The sequence below is a fragment of the Channa argus genome, chromosome 5 (genome assembly GCF_033026475.1).
Source record: "Channa argus isolate prfri chromosome 5, Channa argus male v1.0, whole genome shotgun sequence".
Classification (NCBI taxonomy): Eukaryota; Metazoa; Chordata; class Actinopteri; order Anabantiformes; family Channidae; genus Channa; species Channa argus.
Genome location: NC_090201.1, coordinates 15,732,458 through 15,753,148, shown reverse-complemented (window position 1 = coordinate 15,753,148; position 20,691 = coordinate 15,732,458). Strand labels below are relative to the sequence as shown.

Genomic DNA, 20,691 nt, shown 5'->3' with positions numbered 1-20,691 from the left:
ACACCAGTACAGTGTACGATAAAGCTCAAATTTCACATTTTGTGTTGAATGCGATTGATATTACATGTCGAAAGATGTCTGCAACCAGGTACCGTCGGTTTTTAAAACTGTGTGAGGAATGGCCCCGGGACGACACCAAGAAAGGCCGTGATTTAGGGACGTTTCTGCGGCAGAGAGTGGCTTCTGCTTTCCGTGAGGGTGAAAACACACAGGTAATAATTTTAGTAACGCACATAGCTAAGCTAACGTTAAGCGGATAACCGTGAAAAGGAAAGCAAAGCGGGGCGACCTTGTCTGTTGAAACCTGTTTTTTAAGTCTGTAATATTTGCATCTGTGTGGGTCAGTATTGCTGCACATTTGCTGCATATTTGGGTTCATCCAGAACTCAAGTTGTAATTACTTTCTGTATTTATTGCTTGATGTGCTTTTTAAAATAAATTGTTGTTCAAACTAAAAAACAATAGGTTTGTAGGTTTCTCCAAACTTGTATTACGTGTTTGTGTGTTGGTATGTCAGTTTGCCTTTTTTATGGGCCTAAAAATGATAATACATTGACTAATACTCTATTTTGAACTAAACAAAGATTTTTATTAAGTGTGCCATTTTACAATTTCCTAACAGCAAACATACGCCAAAACCAATTTTTGGCAACAATAATAACCTGCTGATGTATCCGTGCTGCTTTGCACATTTCACTCAAAATGTAGGGTGAATGTATACAATAAGACATCATTGCAGATTAAAATAGTAACGGACCTCTCTCCATATGTCTACATTTTAAACAATCTGCCTTTTTCCATCCAGATCTCCGATCCAGAGAAGTGTGACCAGATGTATGAGAGTTTGGCCCGCATTAACAGTAATGTATACAGACAACGGGTATGAAAATGTTTAATTATCTCACATGTGCTTTGTGTTTCAAAATTACCAGATTAATTAATTAATTTTTTACCAAGATAGATCTTGGAACATGTAGTTGTTTTTTATTTATTTGTGGATTTAATTGTATTCCATGAACGACTTCTGTTCTTTGAATGCAAACATGACTTCCATCCACAGTTTCCTCGTGTGAGAGACACAAGCTTTACTGGAGTTACAGTGGAAGAGTGTAGAGTGCTTTTGTCAGGTATCAAAATATTCCACATTATCACATGTGTTTGGTAATAAAGCACACCTTATTTACTTTTTGTTTATTTTTACAGGGAGTATTCAACAGATGGACGATGAAAAAAAGGGTTTGTGGAAGAAGATAATGGAGAAATTCTCCAAATCACCAGAAGACGCTCAAGAGAAAGCTCCTGAAAAATAACTTTTGTTTTTTTCTCTCTTTAATTTTATTTTATAATTATATGTATAAAAATAAAGCTTATTGTAATCTTTATGGACTGTTTTTTAAAGATGACTGTCACAGATTTTACTGACAATTCTTCAGGCATTGATTTTATAGTTTTTTGTTCAACAGAAGGGAGAGAGCAGTGAGGAAGAATTTCTCTCCACGCTGGACATGTTAAACATTTTTTTATTGTCCGATAGTACTTTATTCCATCTGCGTTTTGTCAGTTTAATAGGATAAGTCAAAACATGGTTATAAATAACAACTTTAGTGTTTGTTTTAAAATATTCTGGCTAAGTGTTCAGGAGTATCAGCACTGTTGTGGAGCGACAAGGTTGTCTTTGGCAAAAAAAAGTCCACCATGCTGCATTGGTGTTTTTGTAGAGCAATGGTTTCCTCAATGGTGTCTTGCCATGGTATCCATCCCTATTCAATGTTTTGTAAGTGGTTGATTTATGAACAGAGATGTTGACCAACTCCAATAAATCTTTCAAGTTTTTAGCTTTTACTCTAGGGTTCCTTTTTACCTCAGTAAGTGTTCAGTGTAGTGATCTTGGCTGGCGGCACACTTCTATGGAGATTAGCCAGAGTAGCAGATCTTCTCCATTTTTAGACACCATGTCTGTTGACTAATGTTTTTGACATGACTAATCCTTTCATGCTGCATGAAAATCCACATCTTTTGATGTGAGGTTTACATCAGCTGATACTGCTTGTGAACGGCACATGGACACTGTTTGGGTGGTTTTTTAAGTCAAAGTAGTAGTTCTAAACCACACCTTCATTCTTGTTTCATTGATTGGACTCCAGGTTTGCAAACATCTGACTCCTCTAGTTGACATTCAGTGAGACCAGAAGCCTAATGTTGCAGTTTATTTTTTTAACATTTTGAATGGTGACTGATTAGTTTAGAAATAGTATATTTTTTTATATTTGTGACAATGCCAGAAAATGTATTTCCAATTTTGTAGAAAACTAGGAAATTCCAGTGTGCCATTACATGTCTGTGACTGTATTAGCAGTGCTCCGAGCTAGTAAGTATTTGTAGTAAGTCCAGTTTTAAGAGCTGTTACATTATAAACGATACACTATTACAACTTACTATCTCATGCCATTGTTGTGGAAATAACTCATTTCAATCATAAACTGGTTAGAAATTGTATGCAAATGGGTTTACAGCAGTACCAACAAACTTTATTAGAAATGCACAGACATTATTAATACAAAAGCAAATTCAGTTTCACAGCTTGAAAAATACAATTTAGTAGGTAAAACTACATCACCTTGATTTGCTGCCTGATTCATTTTGCATTTTTGTGCCCATTATAGAGATTTATAATGTCCCATATGCAGGCATTTTCTTTAAATGTTTTTAATTTAAACTAATCAAAACTATGAAAATATGAGAGGCAGGTTGTTTACAGCTGAACATAAACTTTCAGAATAGCAACGACAGGTGTAAAATGCTGTAAACCTCTTAAAAAAAAACTTTAAAGAAAATCTGCACAATAGGCATCATGTACTCAGATACTGATTCATGTTTGATTAGACAATAGTGTGATTACAACAAGCCAAAACAGTGCAACTGTGCTGGAATTTAATAGTAAGGTTCTTAAAACATTAAGATAATTCGAAATTAAAGTAAGTTCTTCAAAGCACATAGGAAGAACTACTACTCTTCCTTCTTCTCTGGGTTGTCTCTCCATATGCAGTAGTTGAGGGAGGTGGCGAGGCACAGCCAGGACAGGTAAGGCAACATGAGCAGAGTGGCAGTGCGGCTGATGGGATACCAAGACCACATGGTGGCTCCGACAGTCCCAGTCAGAAGCACAACCTCAATCAGCGCCTAAATTGGACAAAAAGGTGGCCAGAGAACAACAGCTTACAATATTAAATTGACACAGTCACTACTCTCCCAATAATCACCCAAAATAAAAGAATGATGTGTTAAAAAGTTACCAATTTTATCTTGTGTGCACCAAAGAAAATGGGAGTCCAGGTCCAGTTCAGAGCCAGCTGCAGCCCATAAAGTCCCAGTGGCACCAGTGCATCCTCAGTGAAACCTCCAAGTTCTTTCCACACCAGGTAGGAGCCATACCTGCATGGCAAAATTCACAGCAGGGTTCTTTTGACAAGGTGGGACTAGGTGGAACAAAATTCTGCAGGACAGTCACGATGATGCTTACCCCATGCCTGTGTACAGACACGTCCACACTATTGGGAATGCTGCATTTGGTGGGCGCCAGGATGGTTTCTGCAGGGTTTTGTACCAGGTCTTCACCTGTTTACGTGTGATGTAACCCCCGTAGAGCCCCCCCAGGTGTGGGAGGGCAGTCATTCCAATCATGGGCAGCCACATGTTCTGCAACAAGAACATCTGCATCAGCTTTTGGACTACATCTCTGTGGCACATAAAGTAGAGTATAACTGTAGAGTGTCAAGTAAAACAAATCTGGCATTGAAAAGAAAATAAAGAACAGCATTACATTATGATAGAATTGTTTGACTTTTTTTTTTCCCAAAAGACCAATTTAACAACACCAGGCTGGAAGAAATGTTTCAGTGTTTTCTCTGGAAGAACATTTCAGGCTTCTTCCACTGCTGGGTGTGATTAGGTGTAGTCTGTGTCCTTGTGTTGTTGCCTCCTGAGGGAAATATCTGTCTTTTTAGCTGCCAAATGATCCACAAAGCAACAATGATGTAATTCGTTGTTGGAGTTGTTTAAACTCAAAGACGTAGGCATTGGCCAGTGGTTAGGAACTGGTCGAGCCATATATGACAAAAATATTCTAGGTCAGTTCAGGTCTGCAGCGGTTTTGACCGTTTTTGCAGCAAGATAATGCAACAGCAGATGCAGGTTGCACAAACAGGTTAGGACCGATAATACGCATTGCACCTCAAGCTGGTCTAATAACATAACATGTTTTTTATGCTGTCGCAAAATGAATAAAAGACTAAAGGTTCGATACAACAGAAAATGTTATAAAACGCGAGATTTATAAGCGCTAGAAAACGTGGTTAAAACTTTGGAGACATGCGGTTTCCCTAAACCCCTCAACAGCGAAACACGCAAAGTTAAGTCATTTTTGGTTTAGGACTTAAAAGTCCTACTGCACTAAAAGGCTGAAGGTCAAAGAGCGAACATTGTTAAAGTTACTGTTAAACTAACTGTTAAAGGGCCAAACACTCACCTCTCGGCCAGTCATCAGCTCCTCAGCACGGTATGAGATGTTTAATAAAGCCACAAACCCGCACACGGACCCTCCGGCACGCTGCTAAATGGTGATATAAGTTAGTTGAATGGGCAGGGCCTCCTTATCTGAGCGCTCACTCCCCGCAGACCCTCCCAGCCTGGACTACGCACAGAGTCAAACAATGTCTGTCGCCAGGACAATTTAACAGTTGTCTTCACGGTTACTGGGAAATGTAGTGGCTAAATAAAAATGTTGTGTAATGCCAGTGCGGACCAAAGGTCGTGAAATACATAAGCTAAGATTGCCTTAGCTTCCTGCTCGGCCAGTTCCTACATATTTCCTCGTTGCTTACAAAACGCTGACAGCTGGAGACGTGAGAGGCGACAGCACAGCTTACAAAACGATGGTTACCTTCAGTAACCCGGGCTTCTGTGACTATGTTGCACAGACCTATGGCTGAAACATGAATTATGCATTATTTGATTCTTAAAGGTGTAGTAGACTCGTATCTGTAAACTTAAATGTAAGCTTCGTTAAAAAAAAAATCTCTAAACAGAGTTTTGTGAACTTGTACATTTAGGTTTGTATCTGCAACTTCATGTTTTAAGCTTATGCCTGTAGAGCCCGTTCTGCAGATTTGCACATTTAGTTACAGGTTTCCAAAAAAAAAAAAAAAAAAAAGGCTTGTTTTGCGACTATACCCACACACTATTGAATCAGCTGTGTTCAATTAGAAGCTGGAAGATAAAATCTTAGATTATGGTGGGGTGGGAAAATGCAAAGCAAACTGGGCCTTTAGGAAGTCAGCAAAACCTTCACAACAAGAGAACCAGGATCCTCCTACTGACCGAGAGTTGCATGTCCCTCCCTAGATCTTTAGCAAAGGGTCTATAAAAACGAAAACGTTTATTTAGGGGCAACCAAAGGCGACGTCATTTATCATGATGCACCAATCCCCCCATTAAGTTAGGTCCTTACCCACCAATGGATCGATAATGCACCGAGGAAAATAACCTACTGGGTTGGGAGGAAGTCACTTTTCTGGGGAGTGCTTCAGTTTCATGGTTGGACCCTCTTAACTTTTCACCAACACAATGACTGCATTTACATGCATCAAAGAAACCAGGGTACTGGAAATCCATGTATACATGCAGTGAAAGAGTAATTTGATTTCTCCTCCATCTCTGACTTATTTTGGAAGCCTCTCAAACAGATTCTAACTGTATAGTGACATAAAAAGCTGATTTCTGACTTTTATTTTTGTGTATGTTTGTTTGTGTTGCAGCAGAGTGACAGCGCAGGGGGAGAGAAATGAAAAAAAGTGGAGGAACATGCAGCTGATCCACAACAGGAACTGTCTGAATTTAAAAAAATCTGTGGGGGAAAGTGACTTATTTAGATGTCCACAAAGCATTTTATGTTAAATAGATTTTCTTTCAGACTTAAGGCAGACAAAGCTTAAAAAAAAAAAGACGTGGCATCGCCCCATTCATTTCCATTCAGCCTTTTACTCAAATCCGCATGGACAAGAGGTGGTCATAACGGTTTGGCCATCTAATTCATTTCAAATAGGGTAGCCAAAACTTTAGAACCACCTCTTTCTATAATGCACTCCATTATCCACTTTGACCTCAGTAATAAACACATAGTAGAATTATCACCTTTCTGAAAGTGAAAATATAACCTTGTAAAAATAGAATTCATGGCAGAGCCACAGCACTGGATTGCATTAAATTGAACAGGTGGTCATAATGTTATGCCTGATTAGTGTATCTTATATAGTACTAGCTTGGTAGCCTAACAACAAACTGAAATTAAAACATTGGTGAAGTATTTAAATTTTTTACCACACTACAACTCAGAGAGACTCATTATACTTATGTATTTGAAATTACCTCCCACCCTTAAAACATAAAGGATATATGGATGGATGGCAGAGGGTTTAATACTTTGATATATTATTTAAAGGTGTAATTACTTTGAAGATACAGAGTAACAGATACGTAGTAACACACATCTTTACCATTTACATTGATTAATTTCTTACTTACTTAATTGTAATTTTCATAATTTGAAGTTCTCATAACTAGAAGAATCAGATGTAAACGTGAATATGCCGTGAGGGCAATATTGTACTTTTTACTCCTCTTCATTTATCTCAGTTAAGAATTTTTGATCCCTGTGAAGGAATTCACAAAACCCTCGGGCAGTAATTTTCTTTACATGCGTGTTTTAAAGCAAGAACTAGAAAGAAAACGTAAAACCGATAAATTAAAAACTACTCTCAGGTAGATCAGTGGGCTTTCTGTCCCTCCTCCTCGTCTGTCAGGCAGGCGCACCTTTCCTCCGGTCCTCCAGCGTTTCTTACCTTCTTGCCGCTCATCTCAGCCTCGTTGTCTGGCTGTGAACTCTCACCCCAGCTGCTTGGGAAATGTCATACAGTGAGGCCCGTGCTGCAGTAGGGGGGGGCGTAATAGGAGGAAAAAATAACATTTTTGCTGCTCTCTCTGCATCTTTCATTCGCGTCTGTGTCGTGCAAGTGCCACATCCTGTCACCAGCAGCTGCAGCTGCAGCCGCCGCTGATAACTAATCGCCGTCTCAATGCCAATTTCGCATCGGGGGCTAATGTATAAAAATCCGTGCCAGACATGTGAGTAGCAAACCATCGTTGTCGTTCTTCACGTACCCGATGTCTGCTATGTGCTGTTGTTTTCTCGCATCACTGAGAACAAATGGTCATTGAGTCGTGTCGTTGTGCATTCAGAGTCAGTGTGCTGGTTTCACGGTAGCGTGGATGTGCAGGAATCGGTGGACACTGAGGGGGCAGATGAAGCCTCGCTGTCGCCTTGTTTTGGGGTCTCTGCGTCGGCTTGGCTAATTGAGCCCAAGGCTGTGGTTTTCTGCTATAAATGGCTCAGATGGGGGGAAAGCCCGTTCAGTCACTGGATGGATGACAAGAGTGTGATGTTTCCGAGCTCTTTAGCGTGCTCGCACTGATTTGAAGGTAGCTGCGTGCGTGTATGTTTTTGTTTTTGTGTGTGTGTGTGTGTGTGTGTGTGTGCGTATGTGTGTGAGAATTGGTGTGGAGCCCAGTCTGGCATCTCCAGTCAGATGTGGAGGCCCAGGTTAGAGCGCACATACTGCGGCGGTGTGTTGCTGTGACATCTGGTTGTAGCGTGTGTGAGGGTGACAAGAAGCACGAAGTGGGAAGAAATCACATGATGATCACTGCTGCAGATGTGAGCTAAGGAAAAGGGACGTATTGTCTGTTTAGTTTGCAGAGATCATTTTTAGTTTAATATTTGGTGTCTTTTATGAGATTATTTATTCACTCTCATCTGAAGGTGGTCATATATTTAGTTTCTAGTTTAGATTTAGTCATTTACAGTGATAACCTTTTAGGGAACTCACTGTACTTTTTAAAAAAAATACTTATTTGGGGGGGCTGGGGGTTAGACTAACTCTCCATCTGTCACAACACAATTATAGTGTGCTTAGTGCGTTTTCAAAGTTTTCAGTTAGGATGGTTTGATCCAAAATTCTCAACTGTATCTGCCACTACTGGATACTGGTGAAATACCAGTACTTGTTTTTCTCAGTCTCCCTGTGGGGGTAATGGCTGCAACTTACATATATTTTTATTCTAGATTGATCATGTTGATGATGAGGATGATGATGTTTTTTTTTTTTTGTTCAATTCTTCTATGTGTCTGTGTGATGTAAATAAATTGTCAAAATGCCCTTTGCAGTTGTTCACAGTCCAAAGTTAGATTTGAACTTACAGATTATCAGTTTACTGTTGTATGTGACAAAAACACCCTGAAATTCTGTGAGCCAGATAATGGTATCTTAAAAATTGCTAAACATTTTTTCTCATGTCAAAATATTTCCAGATTAAATTTTTTTAAGAGTCAGTGGATTTATGAGCCAATTGTTAAAGCTTTAATTGGGATTATTTTAAATTAGGGTGACAAAGAGTTTAAATCAAATTAGAAACAATTTTATCATAAATGTGATAAAGAAAATTGTTTTAATCTGGATAAGTTGCATCATGCGTGCTGTAAGGACAGTATCTGTGCCTCCTCGGATTTAGCATACGAAATCAGAATGTCCATGCTTTTAATCACATGTCCCTGTTTTTATCGGCTAAAAAAGCATCAGCTAAACTTAAAACATTAAAATCGAACTCAACAATAATTATAACTCTCACTAAATATTTTGTGACTGTACATGTTTGATTAGTTTCTCTGAAGGCTTTTGGAACTTTTACACATTATTGGTTTATGTTTTCTGTTGTTAGGTGAAAGGCGTCCTGGCAGACGATGACCATCCTTTTTTCCTAAAGGGAATTTTTGACTTTATTTTTACAGCAGCTATGGTAGAGTGGGGAAAAAGAAGAGCAAATTAATTTTGAATTTGTTATTTAATTGCAGGTGCAGTTTATGTGTTGACCTGCACTCTCTCTGTCTAATCCTGAATATTTTTCACCGTTCCAGGGAGGAGAACATTGTGCTTCTTGTGTCACTCCAACAAACTAAGTGGCTTGTGATGCCAATGCCCAGTAGAAGATCCTGGGATAGAAAAGAGTAAATCCCTTTACCCTAATGGCCTGGACTGAGTAAGAAGTGTGAATGTTACCTGAAATAAACATTTTGGTTATGATATGTTTATATTGCATCAATAGCTTTAAGTTTTTCACGTAAGTGATGATGTTTGCTTCATCTGTGACAGGTTTCAGCTGGCCTGCTGAAGCTATGGGGAGCTGTTGGAGCTGTCTGTACAGAGACCCCATTCGAGACAACCATCTCACCAAATTTAAGGTTATTGTGACAACATCCCAGTTTGTTTCTACCTGCTATTAGATTGCAATAATTACAGTGCTTTCTAAAAAAACTTCTGACTCCTTCATTTTATGATATGTTTTTCCTCTGTGTGCCAGGTCACCAATGTGGATGACGAGGGCAATGAGCTGGGCTCTGGCATCATGGAGCTCACTCAGACAGAGCTCATTCTTCACACACGCAAGAGAGACGCCATCCGGTGGCCATATCTCTGCCTGCGACGCTACGGCTATGACTCTAACCTGTTCTCTTTTGAGAGCGGTCGCCGCTGTCAGACCGGGCAGGGTAAGAAAGGTTTTTGTTTTCTCAACTTTAGTTACACAGCTGTTTTTTGTGTGTGTTATTATCTACCATTAACATTTTCAATTAATATGTTTTTTCAAACATTTGCATGGTGTAGCACAGGACATTTTTAAAATAGCTGGATTCCATTAAGCTTCTACAGTTTTACAATTTTGTTATTGTGTCTACTGGCTGTCTCTCATGGGTTACTGGAAGATGTGAACTGAACAAAGCTGATGTAAGGTGTCGTCACAAATGAGCATCAGGATGTAACAGATGATGGTTTTATTGCATTTAGTGTGTCATAATTAAAGACAACTGATGCATGATCTTAGACAAATGATGATTCAAACGACTGTGTCTTGCAAACTTTACGTGATAACCAATGTCACAAAAAGTTTGCTACCAGCATTAGGTCAACATAAAATGACAGTGTTTCAATTTACATGAAATAAGTAGTTGTGGGCATCGATAAGGTCAATCATAATTTAAGATCAACAGGTTCCCCTTCCTATGTAAACCTGTAAATTTAAAGGGGGGGAAACCTGAAGACAAATCATCAATGTTCTATTTATGAATACAATACACTACCATTTCTAAATCCTTCATTAAAACATCTATCCTGCAGCCATGGAGGTGTTTGTGCTTTCATTGGGACTTACAATGTTGTTATTTAACTCATTTGATTAGGTATCTTTGCATTCAAGTGTTCTCGGGCAGAAGAGATCTTTAATCTGCTCCAGGAGCTGATGCAATGTAACAGCATCAACGTGGTGGAAGAGTCAATGATGATGAGTCGCAGTGGTCACACACCAGAGATGGAAATGTCTCGCACACCACAGACTCCCAACAGTGAGTCATACAAGCACACTACCACAATCAGGAGTCCTGCTAATTATACTGTTTATTTGAGATTAATTGTAGAACTTTCATGCAGCACTACAGCGGTAAATTTAGCTGAAATTGTAATCTATTAATAGACACAGGTTATACTGAGTCAGAGATACAGAGATATCTAAATAACACCAGGTGGTGCTAAGGTTCAGAATATCAGCCTGCAGCCAAGGACAGCCTCCTCATGCAACTGCTCAGGGCTGGGTGACAAGTTACTGTTATGTTATGATTAATGTTTCTTTTTTTAACTGTACTGTCAAATAATTATCATATTGCTCATAGCTATTAAGCAAATTCTAGTTGAATCTACAGTGATCACCAACCACATTAGAACCACCTGGTGGTACTTTGTTACTGTACACATTTACCACATTTCCATACTTTACTTAAGTAGTCGTAATTATTTCTACTTTGAGTTTTACTCCACTACAACTAAGAGCAAATATCAATATGCTATATTCCAAGACATTATTATTAAAGTTGTGTTACATTCTACAATCATGTTGCTTTACACATTTTACAATGCAGGACATTTTTCTTTCATTTTGATTTTGATTAGAAAAGAATTAACAGAGAGACAGGGTTTAGCGTGCAGGAGCTCACTGAATTAGGACTTCACCTGATCACAGATTCCAACTTTCGTTATTGTGTCTTTAAATTGTCATATAACTGTTTGCAGCTCCAGCATTTCCTGTCCAGGGTTTTCCCAATGGATACCCTGGTTACCCAGTTAGAGGCGATAGCTCTCAACCCTCTCTTGCTGATGATCACGGACATAGCCTCATAGGTTTGGAAGACCAGGTGAGACTTATCCATATGCCTTATGGATTACTGTATATGTGCTGGTTCAAACTTTAACCCAGGATTTATTATCTCTAACAGACGCACACCTATGTAAATACTGTTAGTATGGAGGGGGATCTCTCTATGCGTCACTGTGTGCACTCCCTGCCTGAAGTGCGGCCCAGCTCTTTCCCTGAAACAACAAGGGGAGCCATGCCTGTCGGGGGTCAAGGAAACCCACAGTCCAATCTGCGATGCTGTCCTCTTGAGGAGCATAAAGATCCTCAGGTGTTCTTGCAGCCGTCATCGCAGGAAGTCAAATTCATGCTGGGCCCCACTCCAGCACAGCGCCATCTGCTGGAGAGAGAGATGGAGAGGCATGGGCACAATTCTCACAGTCTTCAGCCAGTAGAGGGTGCAACGGGCTCAGAGACGGAGGGAGATGAGCCCTCTTTGCACCTGTGCAATTCTCACTCCTATCATCATTTCCATCATCACGCACACAGGCACCCGGGCCACGAGCACCAGGTTGGCTGCCAAAGCGGCGAGCTCACCTATGAGAATATCAACGGCCTGCGGAACAGCCGGAAGCAGTCCCGGCTGAGTCCTAGCAGTGTCTCACAGTCTGTGGGTTCAAGCAGCAGCAGCAGCACTGGGGACAGTCACTCCCACTCCCTCCTGCACTCCCATGGACCTGTGTCTCTACCGCCACAGAGCTACGCTTGTGAGAGGGGCATGGGTGGGGGTCACCGTCGGACAGCTCTACTTAACTACGAGAACCTGCCCTCTCTGCCTCCAGTGTGGGAGTACAGCGCTCTGCAGAGGAATGACGAGCAGGAAGAGGAAGATGATGATCAGGATGAGGAGGAGTATGAAGAAGAAGAGGAAGACTTTGATGAGTATGAATTCTCAGAAGGGCCTGGAACACCCAACGGGTACCACCAGGATGGTCGAGGCATCCACAGAGATGCCCTGCAGAACTATGTCAACACAGAGCAGGTCCAGCCCCCTCGGCTCCGACATGCCTGCCCCCCACATCCACGGCCATGTCAGCCAGACAGAGGGGGGCGAATATTTAGCTTTGATTTCCGCAGACGATCGAGGTCAGGGGTTGAAGGCTGTGAGCATGGCCACATGCCTCCGTCACGGCAGCTGAATTACATCCAGGTGGACTTAGAGGGAGAACCTCCCTGCCAAGCCCTCAGTGGTGGGGGTGCCCAGTCCCAGCCACAGCACCAGCGCCTACCACCCATAAAATGTGGCCCACAGGCAACCCGGCGCAGTGAATGCTACGCAGTCATTGATCTAAAGAAGACTGCTGCCATGTCCAACCTGCAGAAAGCTCTGCCCAGGGATGATGGGACTTCCAGAAAAACTCGCCACAACAGCACAGACCTGCCTCTGTAAATGGTGTTTCGAACTGAAGAGGAACGGTGAAGACAGATGAAGGCTAATCCTCATCATAGCACACTGGACCCTTCACTGTCATCCATCCATTCAACTGTCGGGCTGACTAAAACAGTACAGGTATCTAATTAGAAACTCACTGAAACTATCTGTGCATATAAAAGGAAATGAGAAATCTCTGAGGAGAATTTGCCATTTTATTCTGTGTTATTTATTAGATATGTGGTGTGAAGAAATCTGCAGTTTGTATTGCAAATACTGTTTGCTGGATATATGGTTAGTTACGTATAAGCATAAGATCATACATATATATGTGTGTTTATGTATGATTTTATGGTTAGTTTTGACTTAGCGCAGAGACCTCTGCTTTCAGTGGAAGCGCTCATTGCCATATTGTTTTAGCAAGTTTTAATTCATAACATCATCTTCACCCACAATCGATAATGTTCATTTAGTTACATCCACATGTTTTTTTCTTTTACTCAAACAGTACGAGCAACAGAAACGTGACCGTCGTCACAGGAGGGTTAGAGAAGCTGTTGGCATGCAGGAATGCTAATGATTCCTCAGTTTTCATACCTCATAACAAGCACGTAAGGTTGTGGCTGGTAGGAGAAACCCTTCTTGGTTACGATGTGACCACAGAGCATTTGCACACAATCCTATGGAATTCATTTAAGCTTCTTTTAAAAATCGTATTGTTCAGTAGAAAAATGGAATATAATCAATTTAACGGTAGGTAATGTTTGATGAACTGGCCTAAAGTGAAGGATGGTAAAAGTAGCACACATTTATTATAAATGAACTTTAGTTCCCTCCTATTCACATGCAGCAAAGGAAAAAGTAGCATATCATCATCAGTCTTACCTCCTGCACATTATCGCAGACCTGCAGGTGGTCTACGTGTTTTTGTCACATTGCACTTTTGACCCTGGGCTACTTAAACAGTCTTGATTGCTCCAGATCCACTGGAACTACAAGTTCAGCTGTGTCCTTTTACCAAAAGCAGGGGGGCAAGTACTTAATTGTAGACAGGGTTTGTTTAAATGTTTTAATGGAGATATTAATAACCTCAGATAGTGGCATTAAGCTATAACCTCACATAAAATGTGCAAATCTAAAATTTGTCAGTTAGTGGGTGTGAATGGTCTGTTTAAGGGATAATCATATGTTGCAAAGTCATGCAGTAAAGAATTTTGTGAGGCCCTTAGTCAAATATTTATCTATTTATGTCATTTATTTATTTATTCATTTATGTTCTTATCGTAGTAATTTTCTTTTCCATGTGATGGTCAGTGTTTTGTAATCCAGTTGGTAATATGGAGACCAAAGTTACACCTCAAATTATCACTGGACACTGGTGTGTTGCTGTTAGAACTGTGCTTAATTATATTTTGGGGAAAAACAGAGACTGTATTTATATTTTAAGTGCCAAAACTTAATTGCAAATTGTACGATAAATAAAATCAAACGTGCCATTAGGGTTTATAGAACAGAGAAACATAAGGTCAGGACACACACTTTTGAGAGTATGGAATCCAACTTTTTAAGGGTATTTAAACTTAAAATAAGACGAACTGCACATTCCACCTCATGCACATCAACAACCACTTCGGAGTGAGGTATCAGAATGATAATGTGGTAGTCTTGATTATTACAGCTGGGGTGGTTTTTATGCTGCTACATGTACATACTGACAGTAGCCCATATACTCTACAGGTACTTGTCATAATGAAAACATGTGATATCAAATCACATTTTTAATAGAAGTAGCATTTTTAGGTTTTTCTGAGCTTATTCCTGAGCAGTAGAAATGTAACACATAATTTCAGAGTATTTCATTTGGCCAATTTTTAAATTTAATTTAGATTGTTTCCTTATTGGTAAAGAGGGATGGAGGCACTGGCCCAAGGATGCTGTCATAGTCTGAATGAGCTCTTGTATCAAAATAAAGTTTTCAGTTGACAGGAAGGCCCAGTTTGCTAGATTTATACACGTAGGGTAAAGCTGATGTTTTTTTTTTCTTTTCACCACAGCATTCAACCAACACAAATACAAATTCTCAACTTCTGAAAAGAAGGGTTTTTATGGCTTCTGTGTAACTTGAATAAAAGTGCAGATTAACTGAAATGCAACGCAAAGGCGATTTCTTCTTTCTTTAAATAATTTTTCCAAAAAACCAAAAAAAGCTTGTGATTGGTATACTGCGCACAAAACAGAGCGACACACACCAACTTTTTCACGTGAAATACCTGTTTTATCTTTGGCAGTAAGAGATTTCAGCAGTAACTTTGCAATAGAACTTCCCTTAGCCAAAGGTTTAAGTAAAACATCATCTGAGAAGACGGCGTGTCACACTTGTTTCTAATAATTTAAATTACAAACCTGTAGGTCAACTTATCTGTGCCTCTTTTCAGCACGTCATTTTCTATCCTTTCTATTGTAGGACTAAATTACTAATTGTTGTATTTCATAACTTTTAGTAAGCTTTCAATAGTTTAACAACATCTTTATAAATAATTTAATGTTTAAATATTGAGCACCTTGATAGCCACACACACTCTTTCTCTCTCTCTCTTGCTCCATTTCCATCTCATCCTCAAATAAGTTTTGATAATAAGTTTTTCCAAACTGTCTATTATGACATAGAAAAACAGACTACATTTTTTAGTTTTATTCAACAATAAATCACTTACAACTTAATATTAGCTGGTTTAATGGTCCACTTGTTTCATAGTACCAGTAATAAGGAGTTTGAGCCCAGTTTCTATTTTTACATTCCCAACATAGAAGCCTTAATTAACCACAGAATCAAAAGTTGATTGTATTTTTGCTGAGTGTTATTCTTTGCTTTTAAATTAAAAAAGAAATTCTTTAAAGCCAACTTTTAGCTTGTCCAAAAAGACATTTCTGACTGTATGTGCAAAGATATTGTAATGATACAATTTAAGGGACGTTTACATTTTTGCAATAATAGGTGATTTATGTTTTTGTCAGTCCAAACCAGAACAATGTGTGAGGTGTGAAATTTAAATAGTAAAGCTGTGGGCTTCATGTATTTAATTGCCTGTTTATCTAAATCAACAGTCTTATTATTATTTCAGGTATGGTGTTTTGTTTTAACCCTTCATAGTGTTACTTCTACAATGAAGGTAAAAAAAAAAATGTTTTTTTATTATGTCTGACTCTTTGTTGGCTTAAACTCCCATTAACAGTGCCATACAGTAGGTGACCAATGCTGGTACATAAATTAGATTTGATTGTATTGAACCTTTCAAACCAGTGGCAGTGTTTCATGCTGAAATCAGCAAGTGGTTCATCGAATTTCTTTGAATACTCTTACATGTGGTTTTATGGTCATTTTAAAAGAAAAAGAACCATGTTTAAACATTAAATGGTATCTTTTTTTTATAACTCAGTAACCTCGCCACCCCCCAAACCAGTTACCAGTGACTATAGCATCATTACTACATATTCCTCTGTTCGTTGGTCAGTAATATAAAAACAATAGCTCTTCAGTTTAGATTAAGTCCCATCTCATTACTCTTTGTGATTGGCTCAGTGTTGATGTTATGTCAAGCAATTACCATAGCTTTCAGTGTTTATGCTCGAAGCATGATTCACACAGGTATCTGAAAATGTAGGCACTGCTCATGGGTACGAGTGGTTCTGCTGGTGCAGTCTGCAGTAGCAAGGAGCCACAAATCAAGATAACAATTTCTATCATTAAGTTCCCCAAACTGAATTTAGTGAATAGGTTGTTTAACAAAAGGGCTTGCGCTGTATTTACTGTACAAATGTGAACGTGTATCGTAGAGTCCATTTAAAGAAATTTCTCACTGTGCCTTTCATATTCAGGCTAAGAAACATGTTCACCGCCATTTAGAAGGGTGGCCTGTTTTAAATTTTAAAAACAGTTACCATCTGTTGAAAGTTTGAAGACTAACAAAGTTGAACGGAGCTTTAGTCAAAGTGGTTTCATACTAAAAATGTGTATTTTTTGAAAATATGTGCCAACTTCTGATAGTTTAATGCCAAACCGTATTTAAAAATGATGTCTGTGGAAGGAATAGTTTGACATTTGGGAAATGATCTAGTCTGACTATGTCCATAAATAAAAAAATAAAAAACATGTACCCTACACCTGTAAAGTTCACTATAAGTAAAAAGCTATACCCTGTTTAATACCTGTAAAAACATGTCCTTGCGCCAAACTAAGCTATCGGTCTCCTGACTGCAGTGTCGTATTTGGCACACAGACACGTCTAGTTTTAGTCTTTTCATCCAACTTCTAGCAGGAAGTTGGATGCAGAACTATGTCAACCTGTTCCTTCAAGCTGTAGAATTGAAAACTGAATAGATAATAATTTGTTAAATTAAATTTAAATTTACACAAGACATAACATTAATATTCTGTGCAGAAGTTTAGGACATGCAGTGAAGAAGCCAAATTCAATATGACTGGAAAGATGTTGAATCATGACTCGTATGTGGTGTAGAATATAATGTTAATTATGAGTAAAGACTTCAGTGTGTTTGTCATTATAAAATATGTGGGTATGGTGCACTCCATAAATATCTGATCTATCATCAGCTACCATTTCTTCTCATAGTGCTGAAGAATGTGGAAATAAACCTCCTTTCAGATTTTTCTGTTTTGTGTACTTTTTACTCAGCTGCTCAAAATGTGTAAGATAATATGAAAATACATGAATGAAAGGTTACAGGAATGTAGTAAGAACAGGAAGAAGGTCCAGCACCACAGATTGCACCATAGTGTTACACATTATCGTCATCTCTTGAGCGACTTTGTACATCATCCTCAAAAAATATCTGTCATCAAACATCATATTGTAAGACCTCATCTTCCTGCCCATGCTACAAGGTAGATCTCTGTCAAAATACTGAAAGTATCAAAAAAACTGTAATATCTCTTATTATTGTGTATTTTTATTTATTTTTTTATCTGGTTTGTTTTTGTCTAGTACGACGGTGTTACCACCACCAGAGGGTGATGTACATGTACGGGTCGGAGCTGAAATTTGTTTTGGGTTTTTTTCTTTCCTTCTGTGACAGATGTGTGTATTTACATACAGGTTGCATTGGCCTAACTTTGTGACTATTATATCAATTTATGAATCGAATGAGTGCCAAATATGCTTGAGCATGGCAAAACCAGGGACCCATGAGTAACTGCAGGTACTCAGTGACTCATCCAGTGAGACTTGAGTGACTCACTGCTGTTGTAGACTCTACTTGTCATATGAATGCACAGCTGAAGAGGGAGAACTACTTTATGTTTTTGTCTCAGTTTAAAAAAGTTTCTTAAGATATTTGTTGTATGTTTCTGTGTCCACCCATGGCTTATAAATGAGTATGCAGTGATGGTCTTATCATGCAGCCATTAGAGGTAAATATAAAAAGCTGATTTGCTTCATTTTTTTGAACTGTCAAAAGAAATACTTGGGTCATTTGCATTCTGAAATCATTCCAATCAGAGACGAGTTGTATGTTATCTGACCTCCTCATCATTCTACAATCAAAGTGAGCCTGACATTTGTTGAATTTTACCTTGAATTTTATCAATTATAGAATGTGGATTTGTCCAAAATGTAAAAGTAAATGTAATTCTAATATTAAAAAGAAGCTATGAAAATAACAAACTGTGCCATTCTTTTCTTTAGGTCACCACCACCACAATTAATCGTTTTAATAAACAACACATTTTCTTCTCAGAATAATGTGCGTCTTTACTTCAATTTTTTATAGCATTATAGTATTTACAAGATATCACTAGAATAGTATCAAAATAATTGTTCCTTATACACACACATATATATAATAAAAGATATGATAGCTATGATACTACCGAGTTGAGTAGTCTGTGCATAGCATCAAATGTGGAGGACACAGAAGGCCATTTCGGATAAGGTTTGTAAGAATTGTATTTGTAATTATTTGTTGTCCTCAAAGAATTTCTACAACATCAGACAAGAAGAAGAGGCAAATCCTCTCAGTGAAAATGCTTTTTCTGGTAAAGAAAACACACTTTAACTAGACTACTAAAAAAGCTGCTCATTATCTTTCTTTTACTTGAACAACCAAGTTTTTAAAACATACTGTCAGCTATAGTGTTAAGTATGGGTTTATCACACACATCATCTCAGCCTCAACATCTATTTCATATTTGGCCACTGCGGTGGTGAAAACAAATTCATCCAGCGAAACACTATGTTGGTCAATGTGCAAGTGAGAATTCGTCATTAATGATTATAAATGTTAGTTTGTTGGTGTTGCCCAAACAGGCCAGAACAGCCAAAAAAACTACTGTTGTTTGTGGTGTTTGATGAGGTCAGGGAGGAAACTGTGTAAATTGGACAGCATCTTTCTGTTAAAAATAACAATAAAAAGTCGGGATGACCAGAGTTATTACAGTTCATCGAGAGGGGAACAAAAACATTTCCACTACTTTAAAGATTATCTGGGGATCATATGATAGTTTTTAATATCCTCCATCAGTACTTCAGAAACTACGTTAACTCAGAACAGTTGTACACATACCACAAGTTAATGTTTCAATACTTTAAAAAAAGAAGAACATAAAAACGAACATTTCTACAGTTTGTAGTATGTTTTTCCCTTACAGTAGTTACCTGCTGACCTTTGCACTGCAGTTTTACCTCGGTTCATTGTATCACTGTCATGGCAAAAATGACAATATCTGGTCAAAGACACCTCGAGTTAAATCAACAAAGAAGCTTCAGCATCCAGGATGTCCTTTAGGGTTTTATTTTCTTGCAAAAGAGAAGTACATCAACAAAGTTTCAAGTCTCCATCCTATGCAGTTCTAAACGTCATACGTCACACACTACTTTTATATCTCTGGGTTGCTGGGCAGAAGACTCTCCACCTTTAGGCTACTGCTCCCAGCCATTTACCCCTTTTAAAATAACCTTTTCCCTTTTTAGCACAGTGATAAACACATTTGAGCATGGAGTTACTCTAGGTCACTACAGTGTGGGATAGTCTGCTATTAGACAATAACTGACCTTGGAGCAGTTCTGCAAACACTTCAGGACAAAACATATATATGAGATAAAGTTGGTTAAGAATTTAAAACATCCTTCAAAAGTACGTCGAGTACAAGTTACTGTTACAACTAGATAAAACACAAGCATTGAAATGTTATTATACTTTTTTTATTATAGTTTTCCATCACAATCACCATCCTGTTTCCACAGATTAGTCTTAGTGTTGAGAGCTGATAGAGACCATTTCTGATACATCCTCAGAATTTACCTTGACAACGGCCTTGCACACTATTGTCAGTATCTTAACCAGCTTCATGAGGAGGTAACCTGGCTATCACATAGTATGTATGAGACAGCAGGGACAGAGGACTCAAATGCAAGACAGTCACAGGAGGAAGGCAAACAACAATGGTCAGTTTTATTAACAAAAACAGGCTTACACAAAGTCCAGAGGATCTTCTTCTGGCAGAAAGTGAAGACAGGCAGGAGTCATAACCAGAGTCCAGAGCATAACAGGCTCAAACAGGGAACAAATATATTTACAGTGGATCTAAAGAACCAGAGAAGCAGAAACAAATACACAGAGGCCAAATGTAGAGCAAACAGGTTAGGAAACAGGGGGTAAAAAGGTGGTAGATTTTCAGTTAGCAGATGTGGCTTGTCAAAAGTGAACTGGTGGAGTTAATTACTTTATGAATGTTTGTGTTGTGCCAAGGTGCTGGTGCACAATAAAAAGCCTTATTGTGGTAACATCAAGACAAAGAAGCTTCCGAAACGCCAAGCTCGTGATTACTACATTAGTTTGCAATGCACAAAATGTAACCAATTAGGGCAGGAGTGGTGGAGTGGTTAGTGCTGCTGCCTCACAACCCGAAGGTTCACGGTTTGAATCCGCCTGCTGGCTGTGGCCTTTCTGTGTGGAGT

At 38.8% G+C, this 20,691-nt stretch overlaps 3 protein-coding genes across 6 annotated transcripts; 2 read left to right on the top strand and 1 right to left on the bottom strand.

The window, feature by feature from the left end:
- Positions 1 to 11: 11 nt before the first annotated feature.
- uqcc2 (ubiquinol-cytochrome c reductase complex assembly factor 2) lies at positions 12 to 1,380 on the top strand. The gene is made up of 4 exons (XM_067504410.1): positions 12 to 212; positions 806 to 880; positions 1,061 to 1,127; positions 1,204 to 1,380. The coding sequence occupies exons 1-4, from the start codon at positions 75 to 77 to the stop codon at positions 1,308 to 1,310; spliced, it is 387 nt and encodes a 128-aa protein (XP_067360511.1). The 5' UTR covers positions 12 to 74; the 3' UTR covers positions 1,311 to 1,380.
- Positions 1,381 to 2,506: 1,126 nt separating this feature from the next.
- tspo (translocator protein) lies at positions 2,507 to 4,930 on the bottom strand. Its single transcript, XM_067504409.1, has 4 exons — positions 4,526 to 4,930; positions 3,521 to 3,696; positions 3,294 to 3,432; positions 2,507 to 3,180 (listed from the first exon to the last, which is right to left on the bottom strand). The coding sequence occupies exons 1-4, from the start codon at positions 4,538 to 4,540 to the stop codon at positions 3,007 to 3,009; spliced, it is 504 nt and encodes a 167-aa protein (XP_067360510.1). The 5' UTR covers positions 4,541 to 4,930; the 3' UTR covers positions 2,507 to 3,006.
- A 1,913-nt stretch (positions 4,931 to 6,843) lies between these two features.
- frs3 (fibroblast growth factor receptor substrate 3) lies at positions 6,844 to 18,067 on the top strand. Of its 4 annotated transcripts, none has more exons than XR_010914429.1 (8): positions 6,844 to 7,179; positions 9,026 to 9,147; positions 9,261 to 9,349; positions 9,469 to 9,655; positions 10,343 to 10,504; positions 11,226 to 11,347; positions 11,429 to 12,856; positions 17,722 to 18,067. XR_010914429.1 is itself a non-coding variant. In XM_067504402.1 (8 exons), exons 4-8 carry the CDS (start codon positions 9,284 to 9,286, stop codon positions 12,734 to 12,736), a joined length of 1,845 nt encoding a protein of 614 aa, XP_067360503.1. In that variant the 5' UTR covers positions 6,845 to 7,179; positions 8,830 to 8,907; positions 9,026 to 9,147; positions 9,261 to 9,283; the 3' UTR covers positions 12,737 to 18,067. The 4 variants fall into 4 exon arrangements, 2 of the variants coding, with proteins under 2 accessions (XP_067360503.1, XP_067360502.1); XR_010914428.1 differs by having other exon boundaries at positions 6,845 to 7,179; positions 13,227 to 18,067; XM_067504402.1 differs by adding an exon at positions 8,830 to 8,907 and having other exon boundaries at positions 6,845 to 7,179; positions 11,429 to 18,067.
- Positions 18,068 to 20,691: the final 2,624 nt, after the last annotated feature.

What these genes read in the sequence shown, in the direction of transcription:
- tspo (XM_067504409.1), bottom strand. An exon ending in TGTCTGTACACAGGCATGGG is followed by an intron (nt 3,433 to 3,520) that starts GTAAGCATCATC and finishes TTTGCCATGCAG; the next exon opens with GTATGGCTCCTACCTGGTGT. An exon ending in GTGCACACAAGATAAAATTG is followed by an intron (nt 3,181 to 3,293) that starts GTAACTTTTTAA and finishes TGTCCAATTTAG; the next exon opens with GCGCTGATTGAGGTTGTGCT.
- frs3 (XM_067504401.1), top strand. Translation starts at nt 9,284, where the DNA reads ATGGGGAGCTGTTGGAGCTGTCTGTACAGAGACCCCATTCGAGACAAC. An exon ending in ACCATCTCACCAAATTTAAG is followed by an intron (nt 9,350 to 9,468) that starts GTTATTGTGACA and finishes TCTGTGTGCCAG; the next exon opens with GTCACCAATGTGGATGACGA. An exon ending in TCATAGGTTTGGAAGACCAG is followed by an intron (nt 11,348 to 11,428) that starts GTGAGACTTATC and finishes TATCTCTAACAG; the next exon opens with ACGCACACCTATGTAAATAC.
- uqcc2 (XM_067504410.1), top strand. Translation starts at nt 75, where the DNA reads ATGTCTGCAACCAGGTACCGTCGGTTTTTAAAACTGTGTGAGGAATGG. An exon ending in GTAATGTATACAGACAACGG is followed by an intron (nt 881 to 1,060) that starts GTATGAAAATGT and finishes TTCCATCCACAG; the next exon opens with TTTCCTCGTGTGAGAGACAC. An exon ending in GTGTAGAGTGCTTTTGTCAG is followed by an intron (nt 1,128 to 1,203) that starts GTATCAAAATAT and finishes TTATTTTTACAG; the next exon opens with GGAGTATTCAACAGATGGAC.